At 34.0% G+C, this 21,513-nt stretch overlaps 1 protein-coding gene across 1 annotated transcript in view; it reads right to left on the bottom strand.

The window, feature by feature from the left end:
• LOC122162068 (titin-like) overlaps positions 1-21,513 on the bottom strand; it is a 236,491-nt gene that overhangs the window by 120,619 nt on the left and 94,359 nt on the right. The window contains exons 104-138 of the mRNA XM_042821962.1: positions 20,604-20,681; positions 19,689-19,763; positions 19,429-19,503; positions 19,090-19,173; positions 18,780-18,839; positions 18,409-18,486; positions 18,111-18,188; positions 17,110-17,193; positions 16,738-16,818; positions 14,731-14,814; positions 14,201-14,530; positions 12,257-12,334; positions 11,976-12,053; positions 11,680-11,763; positions 11,399-11,485; positions 10,730-10,810; positions 10,373-10,468; positions 10,065-10,148; positions 9,111-9,215; positions 8,838-8,921; positions 8,441-8,518; positions 8,134-8,217; positions 7,825-7,908; positions 7,276-7,611; positions 6,621-6,701; positions 5,747-5,827; positions 5,224-5,286; positions 4,491-4,577; positions 3,747-3,827; positions 3,459-3,539; positions 2,436-2,507; positions 1,840-1,920; positions 1,487-1,585; positions 1,208-1,288; positions 124-204 (exon numbers count right to left, since the gene is read on the bottom strand). Of these exons, the coding sequence (XP_042677896.1) occupies positions 124-204; positions 1,208-1,288; positions 1,487-1,585; positions 1,840-1,920; positions 2,436-2,507; positions 3,459-3,539; positions 3,747-3,827; positions 4,491-4,577; positions 5,224-5,286; positions 5,747-5,827; positions 6,621-6,701; positions 7,276-7,611; positions 7,825-7,908; positions 8,134-8,217; positions 8,441-8,518; positions 8,838-8,921; positions 9,111-9,215; positions 10,065-10,148; positions 10,373-10,468; positions 10,730-10,810; positions 11,399-11,485; positions 11,680-11,763; positions 11,976-12,053; positions 12,257-12,334; positions 14,201-14,530; positions 14,731-14,814; positions 16,738-16,818; positions 17,110-17,193; positions 18,111-18,188; positions 18,409-18,486; positions 18,780-18,839; positions 19,090-19,173; positions 19,429-19,503; positions 19,689-19,763; positions 20,604-20,681 (3,354 nt within the window). The remainder of the gene's footprint in view (positions 1-123; positions 205-1,207; positions 1,289-1,486; positions 1,586-1,839; positions 1,921-2,435; positions 2,508-3,458; positions 3,540-3,746; positions 3,828-4,490; positions 4,578-5,223; positions 5,287-5,746; positions 5,828-6,620; positions 6,702-7,275; positions 7,612-7,824; positions 7,909-8,133; positions 8,218-8,440; positions 8,519-8,837; positions 8,922-9,110; positions 9,216-10,064; positions 10,149-10,372; positions 10,469-10,729; positions 10,811-11,398; positions 11,486-11,679; positions 11,764-11,975; positions 12,054-12,256; positions 12,335-14,200; positions 14,531-14,730; positions 14,815-16,737; positions 16,819-17,109; positions 17,194-18,110; positions 18,189-18,408; positions 18,487-18,779; positions 18,840-19,089; positions 19,174-19,428; positions 19,504-19,688; positions 19,764-20,603; positions 20,682-21,513) is intronic.

The raw sequence follows: 21,513 nt of genomic DNA, 5'->3' as shown, positions 1-21,513 counted from the left end.
ATTTTTCAAAGCAGTAGCATACTAAAAGTATGACCACAGAAAATAAATATAGTAGAACAACAGAAACTAGTTGAAACAATCATGTTAGAGGTCTTTTCTTCCAAACTTTAGTTCTATATATACCTTTGGCTGGTGTTGGTTCTGGTTTTTTCGGCACAGTGATGGGTACTTTCTCTTCTGGAATTTTCTTGGGCACATCTGGCACTTTAAAGAAAACAGCATTTATTTTTGTTATTTTTAAAGCATTTAAAGTAAATTATTTAGAAGAGCGTCACAAGAAGAATAGCAGAATGATTCATAAGAACGAATCTGAAATTAGATGTGCAATGCAGGAAATGTTGTATATTACTACATTCTATAGGAATGTTTATAAATAAGGAAGAAAGGATGAATTTTATTTTAATGTAAACACCTCTGCCCAAGAGAAAGAGAAATCTTCTCAGAGTTTAACCATTGTTGACATATAGACTTTAAGTGGTGTTCCTGTCTTTTTTGGTACAGCAAAAGGTACCTTCTCTTCTGAGACAGATTTCTCAGGTAGCGTGGGTACTTGAAAGATATGCACTTTTGGGAATTAGAAAAATAAAACACACAATACATGGAAGTAAGATAGAACAAGTAGATATGAAAGGACAGTCTGACAACACTTATATGTTCAAAACAGTTGCACTTGTTCTACTCTGACAAAGAATGGCTTGAAGCAGCTTAACTGGGAGACTTTTGTCATGCAGTAGTGACATATGACACAAAATGCTCATTCAAACAGCCTTCCAAAATACCTGAATGAACTGTTAGAAATGTTTTCATTTCTATATTGTATTTCTGTATTTCTAATGTTTTCAATAGCCAAATGCTATTTCTATTGAAAAATGAATCAATAAGTTTAACATGAACAATGTGAAAGAGAACAGAGATTTCTTGCTTGAGTATTGTGGAATTTCTGAAGCTGTTTAAGTATATATTAATATCCATAAAATGAAAATGCTTATTTTGTAAATCTTTCTGCCTATTGACTCAGCTAAAGTTTTTCTTATTACTACTAGTCCTTCTGATAATTTTCTGATATAATTTCTGTACCACTGCAACGGCTTGTTATTGGATAGAAGAAATAGCCAAATTGAACTATTTTTCAACATTTGGACAAGAGCAAAACAAGACAGAAGAAAGCTAAAGAAAAAGGATAAAGAAAGGATATGTTGGCCTATACCTTTGGCGGGTGGAGCTTCTGGCTTTTTAGACAGAGGGACAGGCTTCTCTTCAGCGATAACTTTTGTGGGCACTTCAGGCACTTGAAAGATATTTACTGTTTTTAATTTTACGACTTAAAGTATACATACAAATAAATATGACTAGTAGAGAAACACGAAAACTGACAAACAACATCACAAATTTCACACAAGTTGATTACTAACTATTAAATGAGTAAGAAACACAAAATATGAACAAAAGTTGACAAGGCCTAGGTTTAACTGGACTACTATAGTACCTTTAAATGGTGATTCTGGCTTTTTAGACACAGGAGTAGGTTCTGGTTTTTTAGGCACAGCAAGAGGCACTTCAGGAGCAATTTTCACAAATGCAGGCACTTTAAAGATATTAGTTCATTTTAAGAATTTTTACAAAACAGAAAAACAAGTCATACAAAAAAAGCCTGTATTAAATGCAAGTAACGAACAAAAAGAATGAACACAAATATTAATTATATTGAACAAGATCCAAACTATGAACATGAATAATTAAATTTTTCTTGAAGGTCATCAATTTGCAAATTGCAGATAATCAATTGCAGATGATGAATGACCAAATTGCAGATGAGAGATGATCAAGAAGTTCATATACCTCTAGGTGTCGAAGTCTCCTCTTTTCTATGAACAGTGGAAATTTCTTCTTCTACATATATTTCCTCATAAACTTCACGTACTTGAAAGATATTAGTATAATTTTAAAGTTAACATAGAATTACATCTTCAGACAAGACAGTAAGAAAGACAAAGAAATCAAATGTACAAGCTCATCTTAATATGCACAGCTCTATCTTACATCTACACTAAAAATCAGGTGTATTTGGAATAAGGGGGAAAAAAAACAACTATGACTTTCTATACTGCCACAATAAGACCTCTGCACATTAACAGAAGACGTGTGACATGTCCTTAACTGATCTACTTTCTCGATTAGACCCCTCTAACTTTTTCAATTTGTCTGTTTTTTAATTATTATTTTTCCTTGGGGGTTCCTACCTTCATTTGCTGCAAAACTAAGCTAACAATTTTTTTTTTCCCTAAAGCACAAATCCAGGTGAGTTTTATTTTTTACTCAGGTTTATACTGTGGCTGCTAAAGGTTGTGGTACATAAAATACTCCCAAAATTGTTTAAGATAGATATATGAAAACAGATCTCTTATTCTTCGAATCCCACTTAAAATATTTTGTACCTTTAAGATGTGAAGCTTCTTCTTTTTGTGGAGCAGGAGGTATTTTTTCTTTGTGGACAGGTTTCTTTGGTACTTCAGAAATTTAAAAATATTTTATTTTACAAATTTGCACTAGGAAATAAGTTGCACAGTTTGTAAAACAACAAAAATGCTACTACAAAAAAGCATAAAAATGCGAGGCATTAAGCTGTGAATACAATATGACAACTTAAGTTTATGCATTTCTGTTTTTGTAAATCCTGGCACTTACAAGTCTGAATTTGGTAATCTCTGAAAAGATAACAAATGTTGCCTTTTTTTTTTTTTTTTTTTTTTTTTTTTTAAAGCTACGTTTCCGTAAAAATATCTGGAGGGCTTTGTAATTTTTGTCTGAATTGAAGTCATAGTCTTCAACAGAGCTCCTGACATAACTGGAAAGAGGGCTTCTGGGACCTTTGCAGATTTGTCACTGCATTTCTTTGTTTATTTAGTCTTAAGACATTGTCAGAGAACGTAGTTTGGGAAAAGAAATGTGACTAGCAGTCAAAAAATGAGGTTGATCCTTGGCTCTGCAATGAACTCCCTGATAACATGACTGATAACATTTTTGGGCTGTGGGAAAGTTTAAATAATTTTGTCTGTTTAAATTTTAAGTTCTTGATGCAAAATGTATCAATGTGTTTGTGCAGCTCCTAATAAGAGACAAAAAAATAAATAATTACAGAGTATGCCTATGGAATTTGTTCTCCTAAATGATGAATTACTGCATTGGTAAGTGCTCGTTATTTTAACCTGTGAAAAGTGCTACTGAAATACTTTGTATTTCTTTGTGTTAGCAAAAGGATTTCCTTTAATCCCCCTGGTATGCATGTTCTCTTCCTCAGATAAAGAACATAAATTGCTCATACAATAAGAGATGAAATGGAGGAAAACTGCGTACAGCACTTCCTATTGCTGTTCAGTAAAAAGACTCATGATGGATTTCTCACTTGTTACCTCAATTTTTAAAGAGATTAGAAAAAATTCCATTATGAGATCATATACCTTGAGGTGGAGGAGCTTCTTCTTTAGGCACAGCAGCAGGTATTTTCTTAAGTGAGACTGCTTTCTTTGTCACTGCAGGTGCTTCAAAGATATTACATTTTTAAGAACATTAACAAAATGTAAGTAACAAAACAAAGAACAAATGACAGACACATAGTAACTAATGAAACATTAGAATGAGAACATTAAGTGACTGGAGCAAAGACAGAGTGATGACGGTACGAATAGCTGACTTGTAGGTTATTATTATGCATGTTGGTTTATATATATATGGTTTTAATAGTGTACCTTTAGGTGCTGGAGCTTCTGGCTTAATAGGAATAATAGCAGGGAGCTCTTCTGTTGGAAGATCTTCATAAAATTCTGGCTCTTTAAAGATATTAGCATATTTTACGTATTTTAATATTATGTACAAGACAAGATTAGAAAGAATGCGTAAAATGCAGAGACAAATGCAGACAAATAACTGAACACAACTTATTTAAATATCTAATTTCAACCTGATCGTTTGCCTACACTTATTAGAAATGGTCATTCCCAATGTGTAGAATACAAATTTATAAAAATATTTCATTATATTTTCTAATTATTTATTTCTCGTTTTAGATGCAATACTATATTTCAGTTGAATTTCCCACACCCATATCTGGACTTAAGCATTTATATTCCAGCTCAAAAAATTATTTAAGTCATACTCAGATCAACTCTTAAGCCAGCATTTGCTTCATTCTGTTTTGTTTGGTTTTTTTTCTTTTTTTGTTCTAATACAGCTGAACTGTTTTCCCGGATCAGAAGTTTAATTTCTCTCTTATTTACATTTATTTCACCCAGCAATAGCAGAGAAAAGAAAAATGTTAAAAATTATATCAAAATGTTGGAGGCAGAGAGAGTCTCAAAGATACTCATGGAAATTACTTACAACCAATTACAACAAAATGAACTGAAAATGACTCATGTTTTATAAAACAACCTAGAATGTGAACCAAGGAATTCTCTGCAATTTACGGCTCAGTAGATGTATCACTGATGTACCTTCATATAAAGGAGCCTCATCTTCTTTAGGAATTAAGATGGGTATTTTGTCTTCAAGTACAGCTCTCTTATCAATCTTGGGAACTTGAAAAGATATTAGCTTTCTTTTAGTAACTTCAAAATAATTTTCAATTTTTAAAATCCCAAAGAGAAATCAGTCCAGATAACAAAATTCCTTTGAATTCCCAAATACTGAGCATTTTGATGAAAGAAACATTCCATCTAGAACTGTCTTGCTGGAACAACGAATTACGTAGAAAACATATTGTTTCTGCTTTCAAAGAGCATATGCGTTTGCTTTTCTCACTCTGTCTTCTTGCCTTTCTTTCTGACACACGTGACAACATCAGTGGTTTGAACTTACTAGCTCTTGTGCTATTACTTCTCTAGGAATATCATTACTACTATACTTGCTTTAAACTCCCAGTTTAAACTAAATTTACATCTACATCACAAAAATTAAGTTTTCATGTCTGGATAGTGTAAGTAGAGTAACTACTCAACATGTTTTTTTGTTCATAAATCATCATATTTCTGTCTAGCACATGCATAACAAACATACAGAATATCTGAATGAGAGAGCACTTAGAGCTGAAGCAACAGCTAGGGACTAAATTACACCATTCTCATGGTGTAAAGAACACGAGGATCATTTTAGAAGATATTAGTTGGGAAAAAACAGTCCTAAATTTTTCCTTTCCAAAAAATCTCATAGCTAAGGTTCCTTTATCTTTCATTTCAGATGCACGTGGAGGTTTCTTTTCTTCAGGGACAGCTCTTCTGATAACAGCCAGCCCTTTAAGATCTTATTTCCTTTTAGGGCTTTTAAAGTTATTTGGAAGAAGTTAGAAAAAAAGCAAATCTAAGACAGATTCATAAAGCAACGAAGGATTAAATGCTTCTTGACAGAATATTTATGTTAATTCTGAAGATTAGACAGAAGAATAACATACTTAAAACATTTTCTTGAAAGACAGACTTAGTTTTAGCTGATGGAAACTACGTCCTTTTCAGGAAGACCAAAAGTACTCTTACTTCTGAACTTAAAGAATGAGGCACATATTTTTCAAAGCAACACTCATGTCTTTTCAACAAATGACTTGAAACAAACAGGCCAAAAATGACTCAATCACAAACAACTGAGTAGAGCTTCATAGAGACATAAAACACAGATACGTATTTCTCAACGAATAATGAAAACAAAAGACTGAAATCAGAGTTCATGACTCAATGAGGACAACACAAAGGAAATATACCTTCAGCTGGTGGAACCGTTTCCTTTTTAGGAACAGCGGGTACTTTCTCCTTTGGAACAGGTTTCTTTGGCAGTGCTGGCACTTTAAAGACATTTGTAACGTTTTTAAGAATTTTTGCAGTAGTAACAGTACATAAGAATAAGCATTAAAAAAAATGCAAACAGTGCAATGAGTCAGAAAAGAACAGTTAGAATTAGAAAAACACAAAATAGAGTGCCTTTGGTTGCTATTGAGTGGTAGACTTAAGAGCTATCCTCCTCATCTGTTTTGCATGAATTCACACAGCTGTTTGGTAAACTCAGTAGAGTGGGATTGGCCTTAATAAAAAACTGACCACAAGGTGAGTTTCTCGCAAATTAAGAGCTCTGAAGAGAAAAGTAAAGAACTCTGAATTACAACAGGAACTCTTCTAACATGCGCTGATCATTGCTGTTCATAACACAGTCTTTGTGGAGACTGACACTGAGAACACATATCAGTATCAAATCCACTCCAGCATATAGTTAGGTTGAAGAAAGTAATTGTCTTCTGGGATTCTGTGGGAAAATGACTTGACTGCTTGACAGACTTCTTTTAATTTATACATCTACTTGTTTTCAATACTTAGATATAAAATGTTGTTAATACTCTGACAGCAAAAATTAAATCTTGGAGGTCCTCCTCCAAATGCCTTTGCCCTCAGAAAGAATTTGTCCAAGTTTTGATTTGTTAAGTAAGTATTCATCTTTAATAATTAAGTTCCTTAATCCCAGCCTTTGACAGTACTGAGAAAAAAATTAGGTATTTGTCAAATCAGAATAGGTAATTTACTGCTTTTGGGGATTCTGAGAAGACAGAAGTCTGCATTTTTAAATTCCTCTTAAAGCTCATGTACCTTTAGCTGGTGGAGCTTCTTTTTTTGGAACAGGAACAGGTACTTTTTCTTCTGGCAGAGGTCTTTTAGGCACCTCGGGTTCTTTAAGAAATATTTCAATAGGGATTTTAAGTTAGTTTTGAGGAATTACAACAGATACAAAGACAGAAAGCAGAATAATCACTTAATTTAGAATAATTATCTATGCCATCAAGAGAACAACCACTAGTCTCAGAACTTGATGATAGCTAAGGAATGTAAGTGTACATCTTTCTGGTACATTTCAGATACAGTTTTGATTGGCATGGTGGATCCTATGATCGTATAATCACACATATAAAAGATAAGAAGGAAAGCCTTGCTTGAATTTTAACAGCTCCATGATTCATCGGAACTAAAATGTACAAAAGAAACACATTGATACATAATAGTATTGAATCCAGACTGGAGCTGAATTGCATCAGAAAAGTATCATTTACTTTGTTTGTATCACATCTACACTGGTTCAATCTTTCCATTCCACTCTGGAGAGAATTCCTTAGTAATAGGGAATGGATTTATCATCATCAGCTGCAGACAGACAGAGTAGTACAAATGGGGAAAAATATAAAGAAGGAGGCTTAAGCAGTGGCTTAAACAGCAATGATAAGAATAAAGAAATCATGACATGATGTACCTATAGCTGGTGGGATTTCATAAGTTTCCTCATATGCTTCCTCATATTTCTCATAGATTTCTTCTTTCTCCCTAAACTCATACTTCTCATAGATATCTTCCTTCTCTTCAGCCTCCAGTTCATACTCCTGTTCCTGGATTTCTCTGTATCTCTCAGGTAATTCAGGTTCCTCATATGCTTCAATTTCTTCAGTTTCCTGAACCCCCTCAAATTCTTCAATACTTTCATACGTCTCATACTTCTCATACTCTTCATATGCATATTCATATTTCTCTGCTGCAGGAACAGGAGCCGGAGCAGGGACTTTCCGAATGGGTTTCTTGGGTATTTCAGGCACTTTAGAGATGGTATTATTGTTAGTACATTTACAGTTATTTCATTTCGTTTACAGTTGGACAAAACCATCCATACAGAACAGAAAATATTTGTGATAACCACAAGCACTATTTACTTCAAAATTTAAGAATATGCTCCAGAAATGGTACATATTCCAGAAGATTTTAGGAAGGAAGAGGAAAAAAAAAAAGGAAGAAAGAAAAGTATCTGTACCTTTACTTGGAGGTGGTTCTTTGGGCTTGGGAACAATGGCTGGTACTTTCTCTTCTGCAACATCTCTTTTATGCACCTCAGGGACTTTAAAGATATGATTTTCTTTTAGCAATTAGAAGGAAAAACTTAAAGCAATATAATTAAAAACAAACACATGGACAATAAACAGCTTAATGACTTCACAATGCAAACAGTGATGAGAGTTTTAACATAAATCAGAGCAGAAATCTCATACAACAGAGAAAAGTTAGAAAGAAGAAGCTCAAGAGTCTTTTTAGCATGAATACAAATGATCTGGAGCACGTGTACCTTTTGAAGCAGGAACTTCCACTTTTTCAGGAGGGGCAACAGGTACCTTCTTTTCAGGAACAACTTTCTTAGGCACCTTGGGTACTTTAAAGATATAACCTGACTTCAGTGTTCTTGTTGCACAGTTTTTAAATAGACACAAACCGAGACACTTTCCAACAGCGGAACAGAAACTCAACAGTGTACAGAAAGAAACAGTGAAGTGACAAACTCAGTACAACACAGACATATTAAAAAGTCTTGTGCTAAGCTCAGCTTGTATGAAGAATGCTATCTATCAACAACAGAGCATTTACAAATGCAATACCTTTTTCTGGTGGAACCGGCACCTTTGTAGGAACAGGTACCTTCTCTTCTGGAACAGGTTTCTTAGGCATCTCAGGCACTTTAAAGATATATTTTCAATTTAGAATGTCATCAACCAGAAGTAACAGTAAGACTACAAAAAACATAGATATATACATAAAAACATATATGTACATATACATAAAGAAATAACAATAAAGGACATGGGCAGACTTTTTGAAGAAGTTAAATTGTTTTGGAGATTATTATTTGTCAGGAATCTGATAGGCACTCTGAGACATTGATACAGAAAGACAATAAGGACACAAAAATAACACAAGTAACAAGCAACATAAAACAAATGTTGCTACTGAATGAGAACAACAAGAGATAGCTTTCCTAGTTATTAATTTATATACCTTTTGCTGGAGGAAGGTCCATTTTGTCAGGAGTGGGCACAGGTATTTTTTCTTTTGGAGCAGGTTTCTTAGGAATCTCCAGCTCTTTAAAGATATTATTTTGCAAACAAATTTTAAAACTACTTTCAGAACACTGAAGACACTAAGAAACATGAAACAAGACCACAAACTCACCAATACAACAGTTAAGATTTACATAGAGCTCAGAAAAAGAAATGAAGTACATTAATTAAGTCAAAAGATCTCATGGATAACTTGCAAGCAGTGTTGTACCTTTTGCTGGTATGGTTTTCTCTGGAATAGTTTCCTCTTCTTCTTTCTCAGGAATAAACATAGGAACCTTTTCTTCAGGCACAACTTTCTTTGGTGCCTCAGGCACTTTAAAAGATATTAAGAACTTTTGCAATGTTCCAAAGAAAAATTGATGATGTAGAACAAAAAGACACCAACTCTAAGATAGTTACTGTAACAGTAAGTAACACAAGGGAAACTCAATTCATTACTTTCCATTCCTTTTATGAAAATAGCAATTTGATTATAAGATTATGTGAGAATTTACTTTCGCCTAATTCTTATACTTAATTATTACCAACTGTATTACCAATGTAAACTGCAAATGAGTGGTTGTAGATTTTTTTAGTTTCTAACATATATCCTATAACTGTTTTCTTTTCAATTTTGTTCTAAAAACTCAGCTGCTTAGGTAGACTTTGCTCAGCTTTGAAGAAGAGGTTCTGAGTAATCTGCTTCCACATCAAATTTTGCATTTAGGATCCATCTTCTGGTTACTTACAGAGCCAATTGTGTTTTGACTTTTTTGTGTGTATTAGTTAGTAGGCTTGAGACTATAACATACACTTTCAAAATATATGTCAGAATGATCTCCATGAATTGAAGAATTTTGAGATAAAGTCCCACAGGACATTATTTTGGACATTAGTACTTTGTTGAAACATTGTGAGTCAGGAAGATGAATTCTCACTAACAATATCACAATGAATTCTTTAATTCATGGCAAACATTTAAAATCGAAAACAAATAAATCATTCAAGACCAGATTTCTCAGCCCAAGGAAGCCCTACCTGAGATCTAGCACTCCACTATCTACAGTGGAGTAGCAGTGTGCTAGAACCTGGGATGTGGCTTCACATGACTATAAACTGATTCTACTGCAACATGAAAATATAAGGAAAGAGAATTATCTTCACACACTGCAAAATGATATACCTTTAGCTGGAGGAATTTTCTTTACTTTAGGAACTGCAACATGTACTTTTTCTTCCGGTACAGCTCTCTTGGGCACCTCTGGCACTTAAAAGATATTGTTTTGATAAGAATTTTTCTATTACATTTAGAACATCACAACTACTACACAGCTACAAAAAAATACAGAACAAGGGTCACAAACAACCATAAGATGAAGAAAACTTCCTTCAAAAGAATAATTAAAGTTTACACCCAACTTAATCACTAGAGATGAAGATCTGACGAACTGAACAGAGCTTTCAGGTAATTTTCAGGAAGGAATGTTGTACCTTTTACTGGTATTTCTGGAATAGCTTCCTCTTCTTCCTCTTCTTCAGGAATAAAAGTAGGTGCCTCTTCAGGAGCAGGTCTTGGTATTTCTGGCACTTCTGAGGTAGTATTTAATTGTAAGAAACTTAGACACAATATCAGGAGCAGAGAGAGAACTTACGCTGAAGCTGAAGAGCACAAATTAGCAAGTACATAGACAACATCAGAAGCAGAGAGACAACATACAGAAGCTGAACAGTGCAAATTAGCAAGTACATTTTTAACAATCTGCTATGATACTACAGTTATATACTAATAACAAACATACAGAAACAACAAGAAGCATTTTGCACAAATTCGCCGATGAGAAGAGATACCTTTGGCTGGTGAAGGCTCTGGCTTTTTATGTACAGGGACAGGTACTTTCTTTTCTGGAACTTTCTTGGGCACTTCAGGCACTTTAAAGACATTGTTGATTAAGAAAATAATTTTCAGTGTAACATAAAATAACTGTGTAGCTGACATTAAGATAACTACACAAACATGATAAATTTAATTGTGTATGATAACTGTTCTTAAAATAACAACTACAGATTCCTCCACAGATATAAATTTATAAACAACTAGTTGACTGCATTGTAAGTCAATGTAGTAAGGCTGGGGGGAAATCTGGATGTTTAGGTACATTATCTTTCAGAGCAGCTGGTTTTGAAACTGCAAGTATTTTAAAATAACTTGGAATTGTAAATAGCTATTATCTTTTGCCCCACTCAAAAAAAAAAAAAAAAAAAAAAAAAAAAAAGCCACAAAAAGGAGACAATACATGACACAAACATGGAAATTTAGAAAGTGTAAAGTAAATATATCACCCATGTTCAACATAAGTGTACATAACACAGTCACAATACAGTGTTCTGATAACACACAGGGCAATGAATGGTTCAGTATGAAATACACTAAGAAGAGGAGTGGGTTTGTTGATTGCAGTCTTCTAAAACTGGAGAAACAAAACTAGGGTTACTTGTTTGAACCAGAAAATGGTGTACCTTTGGCTGATGGAGGTTCTTCCACTTTTTTAGGTACTGGGACAAGTACTTTCTCTTCTGGCACAGGTTTCTTTGGTACTTCAGGAACTTTAAAGATATAATTGCAATTAAAGAATTTCATTTTTGAACCACCACGCAAAGAATCAATAAAAATTGAATGAATCTATTTGAATGACAAAACGAACACACAAGAATAGACTCTTCAAACTACATTACATTAAAGAACACATGTGAACGAAGAACTTTGCTTTTTAAAAATATTTGGCTAAGAGCTGATATACCTTTAGCTGGTGGAAGATCCTTCTTTTTCTTTACAAGAATTGGAACCTTCTCCTCTTGCACAGGTTTCTTTGGCACTTCAGGAACTTTAAAGATATTATCGTAAAATGAGCCTGGAATAAGCAGCTGCAACACCATGACATAAAAGCCAATAACACTAAACATTTTAACACAAACACACAGAATGACAGTTCTTAAGACCAATAATCCTTTTGCTGTCATCTTGCTTAATACAAGTGAGAAGATAAATGAAGTCTAGAAGACCTTTCTGATTACATATAATTATAAGTTGCTATACCTTTAGGTGGGGGAGCTTCCTTCTTCTTTGGCACCTGGACTTTCTTTTCAGGTTCAGGTTTCTTTGGCACCTCAGGCACTTCAAAAGATTATTTTGGTTAAAACATAACCCACGAGCTATTCAAAACAGAGAATAGCAGAAAACAGCAGCGCAAACACATCAAACACAGAGCCCCCTCCCAAAAGAAAAGAAAAGAAAAAATAATGCCCAAGTGAAGCATCTGCAACATGGTGTAAGTTATATATTCAGAGAATGCCTGCTAACATCAAGTGATGATATACCTTTTGCTGGAGGAACTTCCTTTTTCTTCAGAACAGGTATTTTTTCCTCTGGAACAGCCTTCTTGAGCACCTCAGGCACTTGAAAGATACCATTAATGTCTTAGGTATTTACTTCCAAAACAACAGGAACAAACAAGCAAGAACTCCTAACACAAATAAATCTCAAAGTCATACCCAAAACGAACAGCTATAATTTAAAATGATTTGAGCACAAAGACAAAATAAAACAGAAAACAGATCACATTCATTGCTGTTCAGCCTATCCTCCCTGATCAGCCACAGATGCCACCAAGACATTTTCTTTTTTAGTTCAAGAATTTACTTGTTGAGCCAAAGACTGAGAAAGGCAGGATGTGGCTTTTTAGAACCAATTAAAGATAATAGTGGGGAAACTAACTAAAATACAAATTCAACCCTTTCCTCAATTTTTGGAACAAATGAAAATGCTAACAGTAGATGAAAACAAACTTTGTAATAAGCACTTGCTTTAAGCGCAGTATTAATATTTAGGGTTTCACTTTTCTCCTTACTTTCTTCTAAAGCTATGATCCTAACACTTCTATGAAAGACATTCAACAGGCTACACTTGATCATGCTGACTGCATCAGTTTTGCACATATATCAAATATATATTGCTGATTACATTTTATTCTTCAAAATTTTCCAAGTGCTACCAACATGCTAAAAGCAAGTGGACACAGTTTACATATTGATTCAAATCCAACAGAGAACTGGACAAATAACAAGCACTCAGCAGTCCATACCATAATTTGTTGGTTAATGGCATCAAATCAAATCCTGACTCAGCTGAAATAAGCACAAATTTTCCATTTAACTACACTTTCAACTAAAATGTATACTAATAGTTATTGTACTCCACAATCCAGAAGTATTCATGCAAGTTTTATGTGGATGTGAGGAGAATGATCACTTGCTGAGCATATTGAAGAAAGACTGCTGCACATACAGGTTAATTTTAATTGCTGAGATTAGTCAAGAGAAATTTTAACCAACCCTAATTTTCCAGCTCAGGAGAAACCTCACTTTTGCTGTGTGCAGCATGGCCTTTTCTTTAATAGGAAAAATGTACTAATCAATTTATTAAAATTATAGAGCAAACAACTTTAAACATAATTTTTACTCATTAGTCAGTTAAAAAATTTTTTTTCAACTTCCTTATGGGGAAAAAACACTACCGGTTGATTTGATTCATATCTGGAAAATATGCTTTGTGTACTCTTACACAATTGCATCATATTGGAAAACTGGACATAGTCCACGTCTTTATATTAAGACGTAGGAAGACTTTATTACTAAGATCTTGGCATGGTCTAGTTTTCCTCTCTCAACAGTAAATAACTTGTTCACTCTGTTCTAACAATGTTGAAATTTTATACCATCAACATAAACATGATTTCTGAGGAAAATATCTAAAAATTAAGGGGATTGAAATATGTCAATTTAATAGAACTTTAATATCTTTTGTTTCCATAAATAAATACACTAACAACAATTACAGAATTTTCAAATAATTTTGAGAGGAATTCACAGAGGCTTGTGCTCTTAAATGACTTATTTTCAATTACCCTGGCCATTTGCTAGATAAAAATATAGTTTTTTGTTACACTTCTCACGAGCAATTCTAAACATTTCAAGCACAGACTGACAGTGGAATTTGACAAGGACAAAATAAAGTCCAATTAAATTGTCTTGGTTATATAGACTTCATGTGAAAGAGGAAAGAACATTTATGACGTGGAACATTTAAATTTGTGGAAGTAGTGAAGTGTAAGCATATAGCACACTTTCAACTCTGTATCCTAATCCTCAAAAGCCTTGGAAAAGAGCAATCTGTGAAGCACATCAGAATACACTAAGACAAAACTATTATACATTAACAGAAGATACTTCTCATTCTTGCACAGTCCTATTATAAAAGTATACCTCTAACTGGAGGTGGAGCCTCCTCTTCATATTGGGGAATTTCTGCCTCCTCCTCCTCATATTGAGGAACTTCCTCTTCATAATAAGCAGCTTCTTCTTCATAATGGGTGACTTCTTCCTCTTCATATTGAGGAACTTCTTCATACTGAGGAGCTTCTTCCTCATAGTGACTAATTTCTTCATAATGTTGGACTTCTTCCTCGTAATGGATTACTTCCTTCTCATATTTGGTTACTTCTTCATATTGTGGAACCTCTTCTTCCTCCTCATCCTGAGGAACTTCAATATACACCTTTTCTTTTTGGACAACCATCTTGCGTACTTCGGGCACTTAAAAAGATATCAATTAAAAGAATTTTAAAATTTAGCACATACATCTTAATAATACTAAGGATCACAAGGCAATGGCAAGTAAGAATTAAAATCAGAGGACAAACAATTCTCAGAAAACAGATTGGTACTCACTATACATGGAACATACAGGACACAGAAAACGTTTATATCATATTTCAATATTTCATTCAGTATACCTTTGGCTGGTGGTCTTGGCATTTTTTTAGGAGGAGAAATTGGTACTCTTTCTTCAATGATAGCCCTTTCTGGTACATCAGGCACTTAAAAGATACAGTATATGTATATTTAAGAATCCTTAGAAGTGTCATTTAGAAGAAAAATATTCTTGTCAAGACAAAAAAAATCATACAAATACATGGTTAATACACAAGACAATTGCACTTATTGACACTGGACATGTAATTACAGAACTAAAGTAGGCTGTAAATCAGTAAAAAAACAATAAATGTTTCAAGATCCCATCATAAGTGTTTGAGATGATTTCTACTTCATCCACTGCTGCCAGCAGTGAAGTTAAGTCTGCTGATGAGAAAAATTCAAAATCCATATTCGACCAACTACAAAATCACTAAATTCCATTTGCATCCTCTTTGGCTGTTCTTCTCCACAACAGTGACATCAGTAACAGAACAAAGTCTCAATCACTGTTAACAAAAGTTCTGCAAAGAAAACTCTAGATGAAGACGGGGGAGCATGTAGAAAAAAGCTGAGTGAGTGGATAAGAATGGATAAGATCCCTAACCTAATTAAGGCTAAAAGATTTCACTGTTCAGTGAAGAAGGCATTTCTCTTCTGTCATTTGTTTTACATAATGCCTGGTTTCTTCAGTAATGGCAAGCAACAACTCTACAGCAGCAAAAAAAGTTCCAAAAGATTAAGATGTGAATATGCACAGATTTTAAGATTCAGAAAATTCAGGAAAGAATGCATACTGTGTTTAAAAAGCATATTCTCTTCTCTTCCAGCAACAGCGTATGGGTTTTGCTCTCTGGGACTTACTAATCTATATCAGGGGAAGCTGCACAGAAAATTACCGTAGTATTGTAACATCTGGGAGGCAGCAAAGCTTGCTAAGTTTGAGAATAATTTTGACCTTTATTCTGTCAGATCTGAGATCTTTATGATCTTTAAGGATGGAATCCATTCCGTCAATGGCAAATCTGAGAATTCCCACATGCTTCCTTCATGGCAAGCTACTGTGACTGTAGATGCAGAGGGAATGGGATGATGTGAAGACTACCAAGCTTTTTAAAAGTTCTCTGGCAGAGTTCATGATTTTTAATTGTAAGGGCCAAGTACATCTCTATTTGAAATCTTAAAACTGACTGGAACTGGTAACTTTGATTGATTTGATTACAAAAATTGCATTGTGAGTAAATACTCTTCTCAGGAAAAGCAGGTTTCTATGGATTCTTTTATCACAACAACACTTCAATTTGCTGGGAGAACAGGTGAATTTGATATCCTTTTGTTTTGACCCTTATTTTCCAAAAGCAGCTGGTAAATTACAAAGACAGTCCTCTTATATTTTCCTTACAATATTCATGATCAGCCTGTCCCCAAACCATTCTCCAGAAGATTAAATAAATTATTTAAACTTCACATTGATGTGGTTATATTAGTTTTTCAATTCATACTGATATATTCAGGGTGATGATAATTTTATCAACAGCAACAGGAGCAAAAATAGTAAGTGTGAGCCAGCTTGTGAATAATTTTCCACAAATCAATAGATTACTTCCCTAAGTAATATGGCAATTAATTTTCTTTAAGAGCCATGGACTTTGATTAAAACCCTCCACCTGGCAGGTCTGACACATGAGATTATGCTAAACCACAGCTGCCTTGTTTTCCCTCAAATGTCCATGAGATGGCAGGATTTGCAAAGGAGGGTCTAGTGAAATAGTTGAGCTTTCACTCTAACAATAAGCCAGAACGAAAAATTTAAGCCTTTTTTGAGACTTAAATATTGCTCTGGGATTCCTTTGGTATTCTACAAGCTTCATCTTTAAGATAAACTAATCATTAATTATATTCACAGAAAAATAGATTATATTATGGTGTCTTCTTCTTTTTCTTTTTTCTTTCTTTTCTTTTTTTTTTTTTTTTTTTTTTTTTTTTTTTTTTTTTTTTTTTTTTTGCTGTTAAATGTAAATTTGGACAAAGTTTGTCTTTGTTCATACCTGTGTATGAAATCTCCTCCTTTGTGTGAAGAGAAACAGACACTTCCTCTGACATAGCCCAGTGTTCTTCTTCTGTTGGTTCTTTAAAGATAGAGTCTAGTTTAATATCTTTTCTGGCACAATATCATGTACAAATACATATCCTATTAAGTGTTTCTTAGAAAAGTGATAATTATTTCCAGACATCTCTCACACCCGAAGTAACTGGGGAAAATATCTCCAGTGTATTACAAAGATTCTTTTAAGGGTCCCTTGGGGGATGCTGTTGGAGCACTAGAACTATAAAAAAATGTGCCAGCATGTTAGGTTTTAAGCTCTCATGGTATTGCTTTACGGAAGTCTGTTCATAGATTAATCCATGGGCAGGAGTACCTTCTCGTGGTGGTGACACTTTTCTTTTTGGAACAGCAACACGTACTCTTTCTTCTAGGATCATTTTCTTTGGCTCTTCTGGCACTTTAAAGACAGTAGTTGTAAGAATACTAAATTCTTAAAGAAATAATGTATTTCCATACAATGTCCATACAAAAGAATAATGGACAAATAATTACAAGGGAATAGAACAGATCTACACATCAACAATACTTACAGTAAACACAACAAAAACAACACACAAACATTAAGACATTTAAATTCACAGAGAAACTGACCAGCTGAATTTTTAATACATGGTGGCTAGGAAGGCACTGAGTATTTGGGAGAATATTCTTTTGGAGGTGTTCCAAGAATAAATTCCCTAGAGCTAGTTCCTTTGAAACACCTGACAATTTTAGTAGCAGTAGAAATATAAGCTACTACAGTATACAGAAAACGTTAGACTCACATACAGTGTAAAACGCATCAAAAAGCAAACTGCATAAACACACAAAATGAATATGCAAAGATAGAGATGAAAGATTTCTCTAGGTCCTTCAGAAACATAATTTCATCACAAAACACGACACTGAACACACATGACAAAATTACATTTCAAAAACAAGATCAGAGAAGCAGATCACATTTCTAAGACTGAAATCTACCACTCTGAAAATTGACTATGTTCTAAAACATTTATATTATTTTTCTAAATGTGTTCACATTTATTCGCTGAGTAAATTGCTTCATTTAGCTCTCCAAAGCACTTAAGCAGCCATTGTAAACAATGAAGTTACTAGCAGCTTAGAAAATGCAAGGAATGCAGACGTGTGTCTGTTCTCCATCACCTACTGCATTTTTTGCAAGAGAGAAGACCAAGTTCCTTTCTCATTTATAAAGCTCCTCATTTATAATCAAGATGATAGAGAATGGAATATTAGCCAGGCAAATGATGAGTATGATACATGCACATATCTGACATTTAGAAGTCTTCTCTACTTTGAAAAGAACTTAGATACCTTTAGCTGGTGGAGTGGCCACTTTCCGTGAAACCGGAACAGGAACTTTCTCTTCTGGCACAGTCTTCTTGGGCACTGCTGGCATTTTCAAAATTTTTGTTTGTTTGAAAAGATTTTGACTTAGTCACAAACATTATTAGATGACAAAACACAAAAGCAGAGACCTGATAATTCTTTAACTCAAATGCGCAAATGACAACAAACAACAACAAAACAATTTGTGCTATACAATTATATGCAAAAAACGTAAGTCACCAGATAAAAATGCTTTCTTATGTAGCTCTGAAAAATTATATACCTCTTTTGGGTGGAGCCTCATCTTTTTTAGCAACCGCAACTTTTTCTTCTGTGATAATTTTTCTGTGCACTTGAGTCACTTTGAAAGAATAAGAATACTTAATTGTAACATTTGATGTGAAGACGCATGGAGTTTTTTGTACTTCATCTGATTTTGCATAAAAGAAAATGCTTAGGAAATTTCAACAACAAAAGCGAGACATCACAGAAGAATGTACTTCAAACCATAGAACAAACAAAGCAAACAGTTGGAAGAAAGGAGAGATGCAAAGAAATCACAGATATGAGCAAGTAAGAACTTTTATGTAAAACACCTGAACACAAATACTGCAAGACAAACAAGAAAACGGTTCATGACATTATTCTGTTTACCTTTGGTTGATGGTGGTTCTTCAACAGCTATCTCAAAAGTGGGCACTTCTTCTGGACGTTCTTAAAAAAGATTGTGCAACTTTAGACAATGGGATTGATCTCACCAACAGGCATAACAAAAACATATAAATGCCTCCAGCAAGACACAATCCATAGTCCATATTGTAGACAAACAGACATAAGTACATGCTTAACGCTTAAGAATTTTGGTTTGTGGGTTTTATTTATCAGCATGCATGCATGTCAAAGAAGGAATGTAGGAATAAATTTATTTATTTGTTTATGCAAGTGGAACAAACAACGGATATACCTCTTGATGGTGGAGCCTCCACTTTCTTAGGAACAGGGACAGGTACTTTCTCTTTTGGAGCTACTTTTTTATGAACTTCAGGCACTTTAAAAATATGAGTAAGATGGGAAGATGAGAAAGAATAAGTTGTAACGTTTGTAATTATCTACTACATTACTTTTTGTCATTTTTTTTTTTATAGTAGCAATTTACTGAGTTATTTTTCATAGTAGAAGATGGAATTTCAGACAGTAACTCATCATTGAAAGCAGACATGGCAGCATAAAAAGACAGTATGATAAACATTATCCCCTTTAAGAGGCGCATATAACATCATCCAAATGAGGAACTGTTTTATACCTTTAGCTGCTGGAGCTTCCTTCAGAGCAGCTGGAATTTCTGGTTCAGGGGCAACTCTCCTAGGCTTCTCAGGCACTTTAAGAGATTACAACACATAGTTTTACGAAGAAGAATAGTAGCACTTTAGCATACAGACATTTCCTTAATGTAAAAACCCACAAATGTACAGAAACACATAGTGGCAACATATACTCAGAATAATGACACAAAGAACACTGAAACAGTAACAACCACTGTTTTTAAATGAAAAGAATGTATACCTTTAGCAGGTGGGGCTTCCTTTCTTTTAGGCACAGTTACCTTCTCTTCTATGTAATAAGACTCTTCTTCAGTCACTTAAAAATAGTAAAATAAAAATACTTGAATTTCAGTACTAGACATCTATTACTGTCTTTACAACACTGGTATGAAACAAAATATTTGTAAGACAAGAGTAAGAAGTGAGAATTACTAAAAGACATCTCTGGTGTCTTTTAAAATCTAGATTTTTACCCTCCTGCTCCTTCTGAAGCCAGTGGAACAAGTCCAAGCAACTTAAGACTTATCTTGTATTTCTGTGAATTTGAAAATCCGGCATATGAAGTGCCAGATCAGAACTTTCCATTCCTGTGTTTGTTAGTACACTATCAGAACTTGTCCACTTCAAGAAAGCTTCCCAGATACTTATAAAAAAAATCATTAATTCATTGGATGAAGTTATCCCTTATAAATACTTTCCATGGTGTTGCTTTTGAAGAAAATTGAGACAAACGGTATAATGTTACTGTTCTTCACAGAATTATTTTAACACAGATAAACTCAAATTGGGAATAATTTTATCAGTTTACTGTGAAATGGTATAAGAAACTGGAATACATCATGAGATTCTGAAGGGTCTTTACTTCATCCAGAAAACAAAGTGAAAGAGTAATTTTCAACAGAGAGTAAGTGTAAAAAAAAAGAAAGCAAAAAACAAAGAGACACCTTATTTTCACTGTATCAAAGCAAGAGTAATTACACTTCTCAAAAGCAAGACAAATTGAAGACAGTATTACAGTTTCTGAAATATGAAACTTAAGGCGTATTTGTGCAGCAGTAAAATTTCCTTTTATATAGAGTAGATCTTTATGCTATTTTTGATACAAAACAAAACTTTATTTTTGTTGTTGTCTAGTATTCTTGAATTGTGATCATACCTTCAGAAACCTCCTCTCTGTGAATGGAAACAGATACTTCCTCTGCTTCTTCTTCAGACCACTCTTCAACTATTGGTTCTTTAAAGAAAATATTTAGTTTTATTATTTCTGGTGAATGAGTAGATGGTTCAATGGACAGACAAGGTGAAGATCACCTCTTAAAAGTTCTGTATAACAACATACATATTGTATAGAAAGTGCTGTGCAGACATTCATGATCTGCACTAAGTGACCCATATACGATATTGTGTACTGCTGTCTCTCTCAAATATTTTTCACAGGTCAAATGTCAGCCCATCAGAATGCCTCAACTCCCCAGACCTCCCCCTCACAACAGCTGATGTGGGGAAAGAATTAGATGTTGTTACTTGATCTAGCTACATGAAAGTAAGAAGGATACAAGATAAGGGCAGATCATGAACTGAAAGGAAAGCTTGTCATATATGTCTACAAATATGACAATCAGGGAAAACATCAGAGACTGATTAGCAGGGGAGAAAAATTAACAGTATATCAGTATATGTGAGCATACATTAGTATGTTCATATTGCAAATAGATAACTTCCATATCTTCCTGTAAAGCCCATTTGTATTTTTAATAGAACATATAAATTATGTTGACAAGCAAATCACTAAAGGCATATGGAATGTCAAAATGTTGATTTCATCTGTCTTGAAACAGACCAACTTTAAAACAACCAATCCCAGCCTTTTTTGAGTATGAGAATCTGAACTAAAAGAGTTTTTGTGGAGAACATAATCCTGCTACTTGCAAGGCTGCAGAGAGCAAGTAGGGAGTACAAGAAATGGATAGCTGTGGTCCTAAGTGCTGGTATCTAACCTCAACACTATACATCTATATATCTCATGAAAGTTTGCTGGTAAGATTAGTAGTAGTATTCCCATACAT

This window comes from Centrocercus urophasianus, unplaced genomic scaffold (genome assembly GCF_019232065.1).
Source record: "Centrocercus urophasianus isolate 14NV4802_14NV808 unplaced genomic scaffold, USGS_Curo_1.0 seq_20, whole genome shotgun sequence".
Classification (NCBI taxonomy): Eukaryota; Metazoa; Chordata; class Aves; order Galliformes; family Phasianidae; genus Centrocercus; species Centrocercus urophasianus.
Note: the sequence above shows the minus strand (reverse complement) of the source record. Positions and strands in the feature narration are given on the sequence as shown.